The sequence below is a fragment of the Penicillium manginii genome (assembly GCF_028828005.1).
Source record: "Penicillium manginii strain IBT 31320 chromosome Unknown utg000002l:1.0-5564898.0:1.0-5567710.0, whole genome shotgun sequence".
Lineage (NCBI taxonomy): Eukaryota > Fungi > Ascomycota > Eurotiomycetes > Eurotiales > Aspergillaceae > Penicillium > Penicillium manginii.
Genome location: NW_026643103.1, coordinates 969,491 through 986,580, shown reverse-complemented (window position 1 = coordinate 986,580; position 17,090 = coordinate 969,491). Strand labels below are relative to the sequence as shown.

General features: G+C 47.9%; 7 protein-coding genes across 7 annotated transcripts; 3 read left to right on the top strand and 4 right to left on the bottom strand.

Moving 5' to 3' along the window:
* Window positions 1-868: 868 nt before the first annotated feature.
* N7533_001655 (uncharacterized protein) lies at window positions 869-1,742 on the bottom strand (the record flags this gene model as incomplete). The annotated part of the gene is made up of 4 exons (XM_057098305.1): window positions 869-1,126; window positions 1,157-1,344; window positions 1,487-1,684; window positions 1,730-1,742. 4 exons carry the CDS (start codon window positions 1,740-1,742, stop codon window positions 869-871), a joined length of 657 nt encoding a protein of 218 aa, XP_056963441.1.
* Window positions 1,743-2,592: 850 nt separating this feature from the next.
* Window positions 2,593-3,426, bottom strand: N7533_001654 (uncharacterized protein; the record flags this gene model as incomplete). The annotated part of the gene is made up of 2 exons (XM_057098304.1): window positions 2,593-2,715; window positions 2,767-3,426. 2 exons carry the CDS (start codon window positions 3,424-3,426, stop codon window positions 2,593-2,595), a joined length of 783 nt encoding a protein of 260 aa, XP_056963440.1.
* A 2,323-nt stretch (window positions 3,427-5,749) lies between these two features.
* On the bottom strand, window positions 5,750-6,779 carry N7533_001653 (uncharacterized protein; the record flags this gene model as incomplete). Its single annotated transcript, XM_057098303.1, has 4 exons — window positions 5,750-5,971; window positions 6,020-6,261; window positions 6,359-6,595; window positions 6,626-6,779. 4 exons carry the CDS (start codon window positions 6,777-6,779, stop codon window positions 5,750-5,752), a joined length of 855 nt encoding a protein of 284 aa, XP_056963439.1.
* A 920-nt stretch (window positions 6,780-7,699) lies between these two features.
* N7533_001652 (HVSL domain-containing protein) lies at window positions 7,700-8,834 on the top strand (the record flags this gene model as incomplete). Its single annotated transcript, XM_057098302.1, has 3 exons — window positions 7,700-7,943; window positions 7,999-8,281; window positions 8,417-8,834. 3 exons carry the CDS (start codon window positions 7,700-7,702, stop codon window positions 8,832-8,834), a joined length of 945 nt encoding a protein of 314 aa, XP_056963438.1.
* Window positions 8,835-10,625: 1,791 nt separating this feature from the next.
* Window positions 10,626-11,225, top strand: N7533_001651 (DUF3807 domain-containing protein; the record flags this gene model as incomplete). Its single annotated transcript, XM_057098301.1, has 2 exons — window positions 10,626-10,649; window positions 10,707-11,225. 2 exons carry the CDS (start codon window positions 10,626-10,628, stop codon window positions 11,223-11,225), a joined length of 543 nt encoding a protein of 180 aa, XP_056963437.1.
* A 2,472-nt stretch (window positions 11,226-13,697) lies between these two features.
* N7533_001650 (uncharacterized protein) lies at window positions 13,698-13,988 on the top strand (the record flags this gene model as incomplete). Its single annotated transcript, XM_057098300.1, has 1 exon — window positions 13,698-13,988. One exon carries the CDS (start codon window positions 13,698-13,700, stop codon window positions 13,986-13,988), a length of 291 nt encoding a protein of 96 aa, XP_056963436.1.
* An 849-nt stretch (window positions 13,989-14,837) lies between these two features.
* On the bottom strand, window positions 14,838-16,567 carry nscD (prenyltransferase nscD; the record flags this gene model as incomplete). The annotated part of the gene is made up of 3 exons (XM_057098299.1): window positions 14,838-15,935; window positions 16,009-16,191; window positions 16,520-16,567. 3 exons carry the CDS (start codon window positions 16,565-16,567, stop codon window positions 14,838-14,840), a joined length of 1,329 nt encoding a protein of 442 aa, XP_056963435.1.
* Window positions 16,568-17,090: the final 523 nt, after the last annotated feature.

Genomic DNA, 17,090 nt, shown 5'->3' with positions numbered 1-17,090 from the left:
GGAATATCCTGCCGTGAGAAAGACGTTCAATAAAACCATCGTCTATAGAGGGACTTCTTGACTCGTAGTAAACCAGACATGAGAGTCAAGGTCATCCTAGAAGCCTGGAGTACCCTTTGGGAGGTCAATTTTAGCACTTAATACACTGCGCTGTAAACAGCAAAATTGCGCGAAGACTACGAGGTAGTCCCGCAGAAACCACCTGGGCAGCTTGTTGGTAACAGCCTGATATTTTACTGGGCTAGACTTAGAAGTGGAAGAGTACCCCAGGGATATAATCATAAAAAGGGCATTGTTTACTCGCTAAATTACCTCTCTTTTACTACTAGTAGTAGGCTTAGGATATCTGAATACCATTGTCATGACAGCGTGTGTGATTTTGCACCAGTGCTTACTATTGACTTGCCGCTTGCCTACTGAGAAATGATTGTCAATATTGAAGCCAGCTTGAAAGCAGTGAAAACACCTGGGCATATATTGGAGTGCTATAATTCTATGTAAATGAATTCCCATGTTGCTGTGGTGCTTGGGATACGACGACCTCTAAAGTCTCTCGAGTAGAACCTAAACCAGATATCAGATTCATGAAATCCAGGTGCCCAGGTGACTTGAACGTAAATTCGGGCACATGATACTTTCCAAGGTACCAGCGACTGAATCCTTTGATCTGCCGAGAACCTTGGAGCTTGGAGCTTGAAGTCAGATAGACACTTTACCCTGATAAACGCATGTCGCCGGTCTACATTGATATACAAAATCTCCCGAAACTGATAATTCACCCAGCAAAACGGCAGTTTGATTTCTTATAAAGAACTAAGAGCAAAGTACTTAGATCAAATAGCAAGAGAGAATCTTACTAGAATCGCATTTACTTGCGTGCCGGAAAGAACCAGCCCCCAAGACCAGACTTCCCCTCTTCCTCGTTCGAGGGCGGGTTCGAATCAGATGTTTCTCCGACCAGGTCTTCTTCTCCGATGGCAACCTTGTCTTCAGTCATTGTCACCGTGGAATCCGAATGCCATGAATTCACCTGCTCTTCGACTGACTCGGGGTCGACTGCTTTTCCCGGCGGAAACTCCCGGTCAGTGGAAGCCGATACTAGCTGGACCTGAGACTGGACCTGCGGCTACGGAAGTAAAGGCTTTTGAAAGTAGACGTCCGCCATCCGAAGACGATGAAACGGGTTATCGCTCTCCAGGGCCAGCCTTTCCCGGTCGATAGATGCATCGAGTGCGGTTATTTTAGGGTAGTAGTCATTTATCTGTTGACAGCATGCACATCCCAGGATGCAGTGCCCGATGATTCCAAAACGTACTGGATCATCCAGACGCATCTCGCAACGCTCTCGGAATTGATATTCGTTGATTAGAAATTCGCTGATCAGACTCGCGGGATATTCGAGTTCGATCCCATTGAGTTCGTAGTAAAGTTATGTGCGTAGGCGCCTGTTTTTTTGACATGGCGGGTCGGAACATCTTCGACGTACTTATGCCTGTTTTTTGAAGGTCGACTTTTGCATTTATGTCATAGGTGTTGTGCCTGTAGGTGTTCTCGTCATCACTGCTCTCGTCGTCACGGCTCTCCTCGTCATGGCTCTCATCGTCGTGGCTCTCATCGTCGTGGCTTTTGTCCTCGTGGCTCTTCTCGCTGCGGCTCTCGTCGTCACCGGGTTCTTCATAGTTGCCTCATTTATTGGATAAGTTGCTCCATTCCTCATCGGAAATCGGACTAGGGACGGACATGGTGGGTGTAGAGGAATATCGAAAGCCCGGAGACACAACACTGAATGGTACAAGTGGGATGAGAATGAGAGCTGCGAGACAAGAGGGAAAAGATTTTCATCCCGACTAGAGTGAAACACGAAGTGATGCCGTGCAACCTGGGTTCAGGTACAAACCTCGAAAATTTGGTTGTAGTAACGATACTAGTATAACTAGTGCATTATTCAAGCCGCGGCAAAATAAGCTCGGAACCGTGCCTTTCCCGAAAAGGTTAGTGGAAACACTATCTTCTCGCGGCGATGGTGCGGGGTTTGAAGAGGGGTTCTTCAGCTGATCGGATCACACGATCAGATGATGAAGTACTTTACCGAGGTATGGGATGGGAAAAGGAGGAAGAAAGTGAAGTTATCTACATGAGAGCAGGCACTGCCTTGGAAGCCATGGGTGCCTGAGGCGCCTACCGTCAGCATAATGAGGCCGAAGATTTGAAAAAGATTAGTAAAAGCTCTGAACGCTACCAGTAAGCGGACCAGGTGTATAGAAATAACCGGTGATGATGAAATAAATGAAATCTCCGTCTAAATACATAACGAATCCACTCGCCTATAAACGGAGCAACACGAGTGGGACGAAACCAAGGAAAAAGAGTCCAGGAAAGAAAATACCAAACCCGCCGGAAAAAAAAATAACAAGGATAAACTTAAAGTTGAAGAGAAGTTAGGAAAACAAAACTCCCCATCCCGACTCCTAGTATCGCGCATAACCATTATCCAGGTGTAGCCGAAAAAAGGAAGAAACCAACACCCAAAAGAGAGAGAGAAAAGAAGAAGAAATAGAAGTGTCGTGATATCGTAAGCTGACTTGTCACTGATCACGCAGTACTCCGACGATTCTTGTTGCGCTTCAGACTGAGTTTCTTCTTAAGTGTCGCGAACGGGTTTAACAGCGGGCGATTGTAGAAGGGATCATTCTTGAAGTCCTCCTCGGTGAATTTCTATAATAGGCGAGTTAGCGCAAGTCTTTGACAAGGGACGAAAAAACAAACCTGGCCAGGAGTCCTCATAAAATTGCCATAATCATTCATCATATTCGCCCCCTCCTCATACAAATAAGTCTGCCCATTTCGATCCGTTTCACCTGGCGGGAAAAATGCCACACCATCCAGCGGCCGGTGCGAATTTAAACAGTCGATGATTTTGTCCCGCGGTGTTGCGCGGAGGGCTTCCTCGTTTGACTCGCGGACTGCCTCGAGTGGACTACGCTGGCTAACCCGGTTGCGCTCAGGACAGACGGCGTCGTAGGGTCCCTCGTGGTGGTAGGAGTAATTTGTCACGTCGTCGAGTTGGTCGATTATGTCTGGGTTGACGAGCTGGGAGGTTCGTGGGTAGCGGTGGGTGCGGCGGCGCGGGATAGAGCTTGTGCTGTTTCGCTTGCGCTCGCGCTCGGCTTGGTGGTGGTTGTCAGGTGTCCAGTCTGCGAGGGAGATAGGCGTGGAGCGCCGGTTGTAAAATGTTGTGTAGTGAGGTGAGGAAGTGGTCAGGCGAGCGTAGGGGTTGTTGCTGCTGAAGTTGGAATGGGAGGTGGAGGAGTTGGAGGAGCTGGAGCGTCGGGTTGATGGGGTATAGGTGTAGGTGCAGTTGTAGGTATAGTTGGAGGGGTGGTGGGGGTGGTGGCGCGAGGCCATGGGGATGCAGTCGACTGCCATGGGATGAGAGGTACTAGGATAGATTCGAGGGATGAGAGGGAGAGGAGGTGTAGGGACGGAGAAGGGGATATAGTGAAGTGTAAGTGTTAAAGAGGAAGGAAGTCAAATAATCGGCAGGGGACGGCATGACGTGACTTCTATACTACACCCAGAGAACACCTACACATGGGTACTACCGAGTACTCCGTACCGAGCACTGTATAACTCTACTTTCATGTGGCACTGCTAGTGTACCACTATTACACTATTACTGCCACTGCCGCGCGTAAGGCGTTCCTAGCGACCCCGGTAGTCCCGGCCTGTCAGGTCAGGCCCTGCATGCTCCACAATTTTCTAGATTTCGTATACTCGGTACTGTACCGAAGTGCTCGTTAGTACGACATCGACCTCGATGGATCCACTTTGACTCGAGTTGACTCCACTCTGCCCCGCGAGGGATCGTCAAGTGATATCATCGGGGCAATCAGATGATGTCAATTGTCTAGGCAGTAGTGTAGAGTAGAAGATTTGAAAGATCTATACACAATTAAACAGAGCAGTGTCTGGGTATAGTAGATGACTTCAAATAAGGGTACAGATATCACTATAGCTTACTATGACCCAGTCTCAAGCTGAATACCCTGCACTAAATTCAATTTCTGCCGTTGCATCCACCACATCCAGTATTTCCGAGACTTCCACTCCGAGTCCCCTTCCACTCCCTTCCGGGCTAATGATTCATTCCCCTTACACCCGCAAACTCTGTTCCTTATTCCCACATCATTTAAGCTCACCGACTAGCCAAATACTAATATTTTAGTATGCCTCTCTTCCCCATGACGCAAGGAGGTATCCCCTCGTTATGCACCTGCACCTATACTGCAGTCTAGACCTTCCCCTCAAGCCAATACTGTCTCACCTGTCATGACTCCAGCTGCCTCTCTCCTTATTTTTTATCTCATGGCGTACAATACTTCTCACATCATCACTTCCCTGTCAACTGTCACAAATTGATCCGATCTGATCCTTGAGCCCTCCCTGTCAGTGGTTCACCGCCTTGTATGACCAGCGTAGAGGTGTAAAGTTACCGTATTCATCGGACCATCTTTACCTTGACATGGGACACCTGCTTGGGCATACTTCTAGGCTTCTAAAAATGCATTCATTTCGCCAGTTCCCTTGCTGCCTGTCTGCTGTAATCTCGTGTCTTACCCATCACCACCCCCTCCAGATGACAGCCTAACACCGCCTCGAAGTGCCAAGACCATGTGGAATGTGGCATTGCCGCGCGTGGTTTGTCCATCCGCCATGTTAATATTTCGCTATTGGCATTCCTACTGATTATCCGCGAGGCGAAATGGATGTATCGCGTCATACCCAAAGGCCGCAGACTCAATTATTCCTCAGGGTTGGGCCGAATTTATCAAATATCAATTAAAGTCACTGCTCATGCTTATCGAAGTAGTTCTCTTCGACAGGTATTAACACGGAGTACTCTGTAGTCTCTCCCCTCTTGATTTCCCTTTTCCATTGAGTCATCTATCAGGCTTTCCATCCATGGCAAGCATAATATCGTTCAGAAAGCATCGAGTATACTTCACTCTTCCATGAGCCAAGGCCCGTGGGCGTTCACTTGCCCTGAACTATGAACTGTGTGTCTGTATTTGAATACAGCAAAAATTACACGATTGACATTTTCACACGAGTACAGGCTCGGATTCGTAACACTCTATCTATTCTTGGAAGCGGTCCGGGAACGATTGAGTTCATGACAGGGGGTTTGAACTAATGTACTAGCTATGTACTGGAGTCAACAACTGTCGCCAGTTCGACTCAGCTCACCCTTACATTAATCCATCTACCCAAGTGGCCTAACCTAGCTGACCCGATCTAAGGATCCCCGCGTCATTTCATTCCGATGAGTACGGACTAAACGGGACATTGTCAGATCGTTCGCATTCCGTTCTAAATTCTCGAGTGTCCGTCCCACGATCGCTAACTAGCTCCTCCAATCACCGCCGCTCCGTCGATCTTACCCTGTCCTGATCGCCATCTCACATGGACCCTGCAGCTGGATTTGCGAGCTGTCGTGCTAGATGAGTCAGATACCTGGCTGCGGGGCATCGGAATTATCACCGTCTGGAGACCTGATTATTTGGCGGTTAAATATAGACTTATTGGAAAGAGGCATAAGGGAGCGGTAGGTAGACAGGCAACTCAGAGCTCTGGCGGATTTTATCAAGGCGTATTGGGTGATATATTCATTTGCGCGCATTGGGTTGTACCACTCTGTACTATTCGTATATTTGCTTCATTCATTATATTGCTTATTACTCACTGCACCTCATCTCACGATGAGCCATTCTGGCATCACCTGCTCGATAGTTCCACCTACAGCCGTATCCACATAAGCTTTCAAGCTATCAAAGTGAATCCCCCGCTTCGTTGTAACTGGCCCATAGTGGGCATACTTTGCGGAATATTTCATCAGGTTCTTTGCGTGGAGCGGGATCACTGGTTCCTCGACCAAACACCAGCATGTATCTCTGATAAACTCCGCGCCAAACTAAGTCAAGATGTCGATGAAGCCTGCCTGAGCAGATCGTACATATACCTCCCGGCTAGTTATAATAATCATCCTCGTTTGCGGACATCTTTTGCAGCCCCGGCAAATTCTGGACAGTTTTTCAAACTCCTCATATGCAAAACGGGGGTTTCCAAGCGACGCAACCGCCACCGAGTCGTCTACACCGGTATTCAGCTTTTCCCAACACATCTGAAGATCACACAACGTGACCCGAATATGCGGTAGAGACGAAACCAAACGCTCAACGTCCCGAGACTCAGTCGTTACACCTTGAATATGAAACATATCCTTGGAGCTGAGTAGGAAGGCCCCCCGCATGGATATTTTCCGCAAGGAATGGGGAAAGCGAAATATCGACTCCCTCACCAACTGAAAGACTCGACTCGGTAATGACAGCCCGCCTGCCGTCATTTTTCTGGAGTGTCAGAAACGCGGACGCACTCAGGACCAGTACGGGGATCGATCTGTCGAATATTTCCTGCGCGACCCAGACACCAAGGGTGACGAGGTGCTCTGGTTGGAAAAATACTAGTGCGGCTGGTGCGTATCCGGCATGGAGTAGTTCTAATATCCCGGCACTTCCGGCACAAGAGCCGCGGCCGGCTGGGATAGCGAGGATTCATCTTTTCAGACTCTGGCCGTGAATTTGGTGGTGCCTGTCAATGATTATTCCTGTTGCTGGGTTGACGCCGCCGTAGAAGCTTATTGGGGTGTCGGTCCAGAGAATGTTGCCGGTTGCTGTTCCGGGGACCAGCGAGCGGCCGTGCTGGGTCTTTTGAGAAGGCATGGATATCCCTGGTTTTAACCGATGATGTATTTCTGATTCTGAAGATTTGGAGGGCAAATTGTCCTTTTATGGCTGTGGGCAAAGAGGTGAGTGGCTTTGAAGGTCATCTTGCTGGTGCCCGGTGATTGATAAAAAGTATGGCCTTGACAGAATCGCCTACCCGCTGCTTCTAACTTTAGAATGTCGAGAAATTTAGTGTCCAATAGGTAGGATGACATTATCTGGTGGTAAAATATGAATTACCAATGCTATGGACCAGAAGTACCTGCCATATTAAGGGTTTAGTTTGGCTTGTGCGGGGGCATCGCGATAAGTTTCTAGAATAGATTATAGTAGTTCGAGCTTGAAATATTTCGGTTTTCGAGCAGAACGAAATATTAAAACCTCCCTGGGTTATTACTAGTACTTCTTTATTCAGTATCTCACCTTTTGTTGGCTTTCGTTGCCGACATTATCCATTGGATTTCCTCTTTCCACATGTGTCGTTTGTCGTTTGCTCTTCATTGCACCGCCTATATCCCTTCGCTAACTTGGACACAAAATATGCATGTTGGAAGCGAATACGACAGAAACACGATTTTTTTTTTCAAAGTACTAGGTACCTAGGTATTGATATCGATAGCTGCATCCATTTATATAAATTTAGGTACTGTACTATGTACTCGGATCCATTATCAGGATGACCTGAGATTTCCCCTAAAAAACAGGAAATTGCCAGTTGCTCACTGGCAAATAATGATACATATACCCAATCGAAGAGATTCAATCAAATAATGATAAGAGAAAATTACAATTTCGTATATCATACCAGCATCATGGAACTTAGTGTCCAGGTGGAGGCGGAACTCTTCCGCCCCGCATAACTTCAACCTCCACACCTCACCACATTTCACAATTTCACAACCCCTTCAGCCTATCTCATGTCCCTGGTACAATATTCTGACAGCGACTCGGAATCAGAATCCTCCTCCCCACCCCGCAAGAAAGTAGCCCGAACAGCTCCAACAAATCCAACATCACTCCCCCCACTCCCCGCATCTTTCCACTCGCTCTACGCCTCCTCCACACGCGTGAGCACCAAAGACGACCCATCCCTCCACGCCGGTCGAAAACGCGCCATTCCCCACGTCGAAGGGAACTGGCCGACACACCTATACCTAGAATGTGCGCTTCGGCCTCAGCTCATTGTCAAGCTTCGCTAATTGGGGTTCGATCGCAGGGGTTCCGGGTAAGGAGGAGGTTCACCTCCTTGCCGACTTGATTCAGGCAGCCGACGCCAATACCAGAAAACCCGCTATCTTTCCCTCGACTCGAAGCGATGATGCCGCAGAAGTAACCCAGGATGGCTCCGGCTCGACTGTGCACAGTCTTCTCCACTCCGATCTGGGCGCGCAATTACCCCTTCACATCAGTTTGTCGAGGCCCGTGGTCCTGCGCACAGAGCAGCGTGCATCCTTTACGGAGGCATTGTCGAAGGGTGTGCGCTCATCTGGTATTTCTTCGTACGTTCGACCTTCACACCCCGTCGCCCCCTCCCTTGCCTCCTCCCCTATGTTGGCAGTGGCAGTAATAGTGACAGCGAAAGCAACTACTCCAACCATCACAACGCGTCACTAACAGTTAATCCGATATAATAGTTTTCATGTCCGCCCCGAAACACTAAAATGGGTCTCCAACTACGAGAAAACGCGTTGGTTCCTCGTCCTACGCGTCGCTAAACCAAAGGCCGATAACCTGAACCGTTTACTCGGACTCTGCAATTCGACCTTACATCGCTTCGGCCAACCGCCTCTATACGCTAGGGCCGATCCTATGTCAGAGAGGAGTCCGGATTCTGGATCTGCGTCGGGATCTGCGTCAACAGACGATGGTGATTTCTCTGGATGCTTTCATATTTCGATTGCCTGGCGCTTGGATGCGCCGGAGTCTGCAGAGCTGGAGCGTGTAAATGCAGTGAAGTTGGATAAAGTACAGGCCATTGATGTTCAGTTTCCGTGCGTGAAGGCTAAGATTGGGAATTATGTTGAGAACTTTGAGCTTCCGCTACGATCGTGATGTGGCTGATTCTGCCGCATTCGAGATACTGTGGTGATGCTCGCTCCGAATAAGTGGATGGAACGAACGGCATTGCAAACCACTGATGATTTACAACGCCCGCTTGGTGCTATTTGGAGGGCTCTTTATTATTCCAGTTCATAGTACGGAGCTAAACGGGGCTTTATAGTTGGCGTGGAGATAATACCGATACACATGTTTTGGTGTTTTATGATCAGAAATTCACGCGGATGTATGATTGTTCAGGTGATCATTGGGCTTATTCCTCTTGACAATGACAACCTGGTGGTACTCTCACGCCCTGAGACGGGCTCGATAATTCATATAGCCTTACGAGGTCTTTTGAAAAGGCTTCTAGGAGTTCTGCGGACCGGGAGGATCCCAGCGAGTCGGTGGACGTATTACTAAGTTCTCAGAGCTCCTGCCAGGATCAGAGGCCAATTTATCTTGGGATTCTTCCGCCAGTGATTCTTGCGATAGATCTCCTCCTGGTTCCTCCGGTGCATCTTTCAATGGTCTTGCTGATGGGCCTTCCATATTATCCAAGTGGAGAGTATTCATGATCCTCCTCAGCATCATCCTTTGACTCTCGATAATTGTGCAATAATCAGCATCATCCTTTGACTCTCGATAATTGTGCAATAATTGTCAAGCACCCGAGACTGTTTATAAACATTCTCTAGGAGAATGCTCGAAAAATGTGAGCCTAACTGTAACCGATCTCGAGGGTGGAGTTCTAGGTCCTTACCTGCTCTCCCAACCTCCGAGAATAGTCTCCAGTCTCGATCTTATTTGAAGAAGCTCATCCAGATTGTGTTGAATTTCTGCCCTCCGAGCTATAAAGCGGCCCCTGGCAAGCATAAGTTGCCATCTGCGCGAGCCCACGCGAGCAAAGAGCTCCACTAACCGCACGGAGCTGTTGAATATACGGTCCGCCTCGAGGAATAGATCATTGATCCTGTCTTCATAATTGGGGGCCACGCCGTACGTTTCGTGTAAATTTCTTACTCTCTGGCGTAGAGAATCGGCCGCGCGGTATTCTCTCTCTATTTCTTTTAGGAAGCGTCCGATATCTTCTTTCGCATTTCCTAGCTTCCTCGTACGGTATACTAGAGTGATGATGATCGCGTAGAAAAATGTAAATATTCCCGTAACACTTGCTGTGGTGAGAGCTCGCTGTCACCGCATGAAAGGACTGACTGACATGTCGAGTTGAAGGACATGGTAGAAAGATATGCAAGAAGAAACTTGGAAGCAAATGGCCACCTGGACAAGCTTTGGTAATATTGTCTACCGCACGCCTTGCCGACTGAGGAGAATATGGCGGCGAGTCTTGATCGGGTGGTAGGAGAACAGTGCCAGCAGGCGAGAAAGGATTTCTTCGAAACGCGTACTCGAGGGAAGTCGCTCTATATTTCCATGTAAGTGTGACGGCCAAACCATGTGCGAGTTAGTATTCGAAAGTCACAATACTGATATGGATCTATACCCAATCGCATCTACAGTCCCTTCGTATTCGCAGTTCAGCTGAAAAAAGCTTAAGATACATGTCCAGCCATATTAGTGTCAACATTTTGAGCGACCATAGATCGAATGAACTGCTGGGTTTTCCTATCTTGGAAATGGGATATCATGAGAGATGTATCTTGCTAAATTCGACCAAAAATGAAGATATAGTAAGGTTGTCGCCTGATTTATCAGGTTTCAGTACTTCGTACCGTAATTGGTATTTTTTGACCAACGCGTCCGCGTCGCCGCAATTCAACTCATCCTCCTCCACTCCTCACCAGCATGCAAGTCCCGACCGTCACTCTTGTGAGAAATGCCCCCGTCTCTCGATATTGTCCAGGCTAATCTCCGTGTCTCACCCAGGAAGATTTACAAGCTTTCCAAGCTTCGCATTTCCCAGGCCATCCTCAAACAATAAACCTGCCCGCCGCCGAACCTGCCTACGAGGACCCTTATGAAGATGGAGAGGAAGATCTAGGATACTATCCTGACGGTGTGAAACGCACCCTCACGGATGAGCAAATCCGGATATTCAGACACAGCGAAATTCACGCTTTACTTCGCGAGCGACAGCTCCAGCAGGATGAAGCTGACTACGAGGCGAGGCGGGAGAAGAGCGAGGACCAACCGGGTCAAGCAATCGGAGCCGAGGAGAACGCAATGAACGCCGCAGCAAAGAATCCATCTCCGCAAGACTCTGCGATGAATGCGCAGCCATCCTCGCGGCAACCACCTAAGGCGCTGACCAGGCCGGTGCCGACTGCTGCGGAATCCGAGTATCTCAACTACGAGGAAACCGACCAAGGTTTGACGGATAAAGGGCAGAATCAACAGCTCCAGAATACTCACCCGCGACGGAAAGTCGTTTCTTATGATGATTGAGGATTAAGGGCTTGCAGTGGTTTCAAACTTCGAATCAGCTTGACGGGCAGAACTGGTGATAGGTAATGCCCAAACCAAGCTCAGCTGCCCCAAGAAAATTCCAGTAATAGTAAGGCCAATCCGTTCTTTTCCCTTTGCCCCCTCCCTCCCTCCCCCCCACCGCCGATATGATGAAACTATTTTTGTCATCCTTAGACGGAATGCCACACCTTCAAGCTTCTCCCGAAGTGTGAGGCGTTGACGACTATAATCTTCTCTCTGAACGGCTTTCTTCATCCACGAACTTCATTATATTCTGTTGGAAATTTCAAGCTGATATCTTGATAGCACATTGTCCCCAGAGGGCTATCCCAGCAAGTCTGTATTGACAAGCCACGCCCCAGACATTGACCATCCAAACGGTCCAAAGGCGACCATGCATTTCGCGACTGCTATGGCTCACTTCCAGGGAAACGGATGCCACTCCATCAGAAAAGATCAAAGTTGCGAGTTTCATTTCTCCCTGGAGCTCGGGTGTGGAAGTGATGCACCTTGAAGCCAGCCTGCGAAGTGGCCATGGCGAATGTGCTGGACATTGAACGTGCCTGGAGGGTTACTACCCCGCCCCGCGCTATTTGAGGAGCATGTTCAAGTCTACGAATAATGCTGGATCATGTGCTGGTACACGCAATCCCTTCGGCTCGTAAATTGTAGACTCACAAGGAAGAAATAACATGTTGATGTAGGTAGTTATGCCTCAGGCTATTCAGGTTGCCTTTGATCTTTGCTTGCTTAAATACCTTCTTCTTTGTCGTCTCCGTCTTTGAAATATCACGAATTTATGATCTTTATATCCATCGTCCCCCACCCTCATCATAATATTATATTGACGATAGCTAGTAGGTAATGAACGGATATTGTGGCACTTTGTCGGCGTTAACCGCCCATTATAGGTCTACCTAATTGCACTCTCCTATCAGTCACTGTAAAATAATTATAAATTGGTCCTTCGCTGCTTGAACAATCGTTGTGAAGACGAGGGCGAGTCCGGCATATACGGCACCCAGTTGCCGTACCTTCCATGTAGAATCATGAATGACGACACATGATGACTGCTACTGCTCTTCGATCATTTGGGTAGTAGCTTCCCTATCAACTCGTACGGTTAGTGGATCAAAACATACCCCCTGCACTCTTTCCAGTATATCCCAATTTGTGCAACAACATCACCCATTCCAAAAGCCACTGTTTTTGGTATGCGAGACCCCAAGCGACTTTCTGTTCTTCTATATAAGCGGTGAGACTATTTATACCGTTCTTGACTTGAATTTTCGGCCAAGGATATCAAAATGTGGTGGGAAAGAATTTGACGTGACTTCTCTCCAAAATGCCTGTCCCGCATCATGACTCTATCACTCAGATCGGCTACAGATCAGCCAATGCATTTCGGCGTATAGGCCTTGAACATTCCTTAAGCTATATCATGGAGCGACGGCCCAGTTTGGGGAACAGTTCTCCACCGTTTTGTGTGTTTCAGCTGCCGACAGCTGGGAGTGCCTGCGGCCCTCCAACTCCAGGGGGAGAGGCAAAACGAGGCTCAAACAGCAACTACAGGACCGCTGAGCGGATTAAAACCCCAATAGGACCGGTAAGCAAATTCTATTAGAACGGGAAAAGTATCGGGCAATCTCTAACAGGCTTTTTGGATACATCCTCGATTGTTTCAAATGTTCAGGGGTCAACAAGGAACAACGAGTAAAAAAGCCAGATTTCGGATGGGGCCCGAAACGCAGAGCGCCTGGTTAGCCTGATCGACGTACAATCGCCAGAGGTGGCGTGCTCAGAGGTAGATAAACAGCTACAGTCGGATATGAGATTTTGGCTGAGCCATCCAGATATTCGAAAACCCCCTTGAAGGAACACGATATCTACGTTTTTTGTCCGGCCGCTAGGAGATTGCTTCGCAGAAAAAGGTAAAGTGTACCGGACAGCTCTTCCATACTTCAACACACACCATTCTGATCACACTCCCCGGTCCGACCCACGAAACTACATCCGATACCTTTTCCGCAGAGTTTGTGCTGGTGCCTCTCCTGGTCCCAAGGGCCCCAGCGCCGTTGAGTTAGCTCATTCCGAATCAAGTGGATCCTGCAATGCGATTCTTGCCTTACAGTCCGTACTGAGCAGCTACAACCACGTATTCCAGTCGAGCAATGGCACCGAGATGACCAAGGCAGAATTTGCCGTAAGGGGGTAGTTTGGATAACGAAGACCGCGGACCGTCTAGTCGTCGACAATCACTACCCTATCCAAATATTCTTCGAAGACTTATTCAACCGCAGGGCAGATTGCCCCCGAGAAGGTGACTTTGAGGTCACCCCGGAAGACTTGAGAGAAGTTGCCCGAACCGTCTGGGATAATTGTCGGATGTATGTAGTTCTGCTTCTTCAAGAAGTTCGATTGGGCCAATCGGACCCACGATACAGCGACCTCATGATGATTGCTTTCAATCCTCTGATCACCCCGACAAACCTTCAAGCTGCCAATGAATTCGGACCCGGGATATACACAACACCCGATTTCTCGGTTGGGCTGGGCTATGCCAAGAATCTTGATGGTAGCCCCGGGGTTATGGTTATTTTCAAACGACCTGAGCCTGACTCGCACAATCTCATTTTCTGGACTCCCAGCGATGCAGAGGTTCAAGCTCTGCTCGAGACGTTCACGAATACCGAAATTACGGGGAGGGTGATTTGGCTCAACGCTGGCCTACTTGTAGATTGACCGGTCAGCCAGGGGAAATTTCGTTGGAAGCAGGTGATTTGGATCGCCAGAGCCACAGACCATTTGGCGTTCACCGACAACTGCCCCCTGCGATTCTCGTGTGAAGGCCCATTTCTTTGCAAGCCAGATTCGCTCAGGGAGAACGACGTCCTGATCACAGCGGAGGACATGAATAAATTTGGGAGATCCGCCATCAGAAAAAGGACTCGAAGTTCCTGAAATCTCTCTTCTCAATCCAGAGAAGCATGTGGGACAATGTAATCCTTATAGCTCTAGTGCCTAGATATCAAATTTTGTTTCACCACCCAGAATTGTGCTTTTTTGAGTTTTTGGGTCTCTTACTGAATAGGACCTCGGGAATTGACTAGTTTAACTGGGTAATCATGAAAACTTAACTTGAGTCATATAACCCAGTCTAGAGTGTGTTAAGATATGATATAGGAAGTATGTTACCTGATTCCCTAGTAATATTAAGTACTGGTACTGGTAGTCACTAGCTAACTTCCAAGCTTTAACTTGAAATTGGTTCCCCATAACACCATTATACTACTTCGAGTCAGTACCCTGAACTTCCTATTAGGACTACTAGTTGAGGAAGTTCGAGTTGTACTATACGTATGAATACTAGTAGAATGGCTCTATCGAGAGGGTGGCAAAGCCTTGCAGAGATCACTGTTGATTCCAGTAGGAACATTGGGTCGATTGCGGATAGAGTGCCGTAGATAATGGGAAGCACATGCCCTGTGTCCGGTGTATTGAATGCGCCACCAGCAGTAAAAGCATACTATTGACCATAAAGAGAATCCATCCACGAATTGAAAAATCAAGAACGGAAAAAAAAACTCAGAGTCACGATCCGCGCGCGTTGATGTCTAGTGATGGCGCGAGATATGATGTGACGTCTATCTTCCCATCTCCCTTGACCGCGAAACTAAGAAAGGTATGATAACCCCGACAATCCAGTTTCCCTTTCGCCAACCCTTGCAACACACGCAGATAATTCGCACCATAGGAACCCCTCCCCTGGGTCTCCATCCAATCTATGATCGTGTGGGCTAAGTCAAGATCGTCCTTGTGGTAGTTCTGCATTGGAAGGTAGATCTTAGCGTATGGGAGCTCGTCGTAAGGAGCGATATCAAAATAGTAAAAGTAATGTGCAGTCGCTGGAAGACCCAAGAAGTTCTTCTTATCGCTAGTTGGGATCACTGTTTCGCTCTCCTCTGGGTGATCGTCTGGCAAGTTACCGAGTCTCCTTATCAAATCGCAAAGACTGTCGAGTTCGCTACCGATATTAGAGATTAACCCGCCCAGTGTCATAATTTCTCGTATGGAGTGGAAGCTGGTACTAGCGGTCTTCATGTACCACTTGAGTCTCGAGCCGGAGGGACCCGCATGGTGATCTATTGCGACCATATAGGGCCGCAATTGCTTGCCCTCTGAGCTTGTGGTGAGAAAATCTTCGAGCACAGTCAACTTGATATTTGGACTGAGAGCACCAAGTGCCTGAGTCCAATGTGAGAGAGGTAGTGGCGGCTTTTGACCCGGCAGTCGAGGCACAAAATAGCCCTTTGCACGAAATGCGCCGGGGTGAGTAAACTCCATACCAGCGACGACAGACGTCGATCCCAATTTATCCGGTCCTCCGTCTTTTGTATATGCGTCGGCGTCTGGATCAAATAGCGAGGCTAGCAGCGAATCGGACCAACTCAAGTCTGTGTTCGGAATCACTTTCGCAAGTCGATCGAGGTATTCTCTAAACAACGATTGGTTGAGAGGATCAAGTTTGGTTCCAGCTTCCGGGCCAATAGACTCCCATGAAGTACGAATTTGGGGCTTGCCAGTCGAATTATTCCAATTCCATGCGTACTCGAGAGGAAATCCATTGGGATTGAGAATCGTCTGCCACTTGTAAGAATCGGAATCTGGCGCGGGGCCTAGGGCTGGGACCTAGAGAACTGGGATCAACGTTTTATCTTTTTGAATTGTTATTGATGCTATTTCACGAAATAAATGCACTTACAACCCAATTCTGATGGAATTGTAGAATTTCGACTTGCTGGGGAATGGAATATCCGGCTTCCCTGAGGAGTAATGCGAGTGGGGGTCCGCATAATGCCCCCCAAAAGTCAGCATTTCCTGCTTGATTTTGATGCCAACGGGTGAGCCTCCCCCACAGGCAGTCCGCTCCAGCATCTGGTACCTCCTATGATGTTGTTTCAGTCAGCGATAACAATTCTTGTAATTATCGAAAGGACGAAAAAGGGAAATGGTTACGTTTGATTTTTGAACGTCGTGCATTATTCTTTTCACGGGAGCTGCTCTCATGAGTTGTTGGAGCGAAGGAATTTGTCGAAAGACCAAGTCCCAGCTGAAAAGCTATTTAACCCTGGTTTGCGTTGAGATGAAATTTCTACTATAACGGATAGAAGATCTGTCAATCAATTAAGGAATAACGAACAAAGCCAAACCGTGGAGAGGCTTTTATTAGAGAAGCCCCAATAATCAATCCCGAAACGTACTATTTATCTTACACTCTCGCAGCCGGGTATCTTCATGTCCTGATTCCAGTGATTGAGCATTGTTCGAAATAAAATACGCGGACATATATTGTGTACCCTGAGAGAGGGGTGCATATTTTGTCTGACGTGAGATACCTTGTTTTGTAACTTGGCGCTGCAGCCGGTCGGCACCAAGCACCATATTTAAGCAAACAATTACAACTCACCGTCTCAAAAACCCTTAATTCTTAATATATTCCTTTTAACGTAGTATCATTCCAGTTATCTATAACTTTTTCCGCAGGCTTACTAGGCACTTGTATGAACTAACTATTACCCACTAGTTACTAACTAGTTAGTAGTAGTAGTACTGGAGAATCCCGGGGTCTGACCTCGGTAGTCCCCACCTACCCGCAACTTCCAAGGTTCCAAGGTTTTTTGTTAAAATACTAGTTAGTATGTACTACTAGTTGCTAGTAGTATTCTTAGTAGATACATTGGTAGGTACCTAGGTACCTTTCATACCCAGGCATTCAAGCTGATTAAAGCGTTACTATACATAGTAGACAGCCTGGCAGATATACGCCTCTTCCTAGGTGCAGAA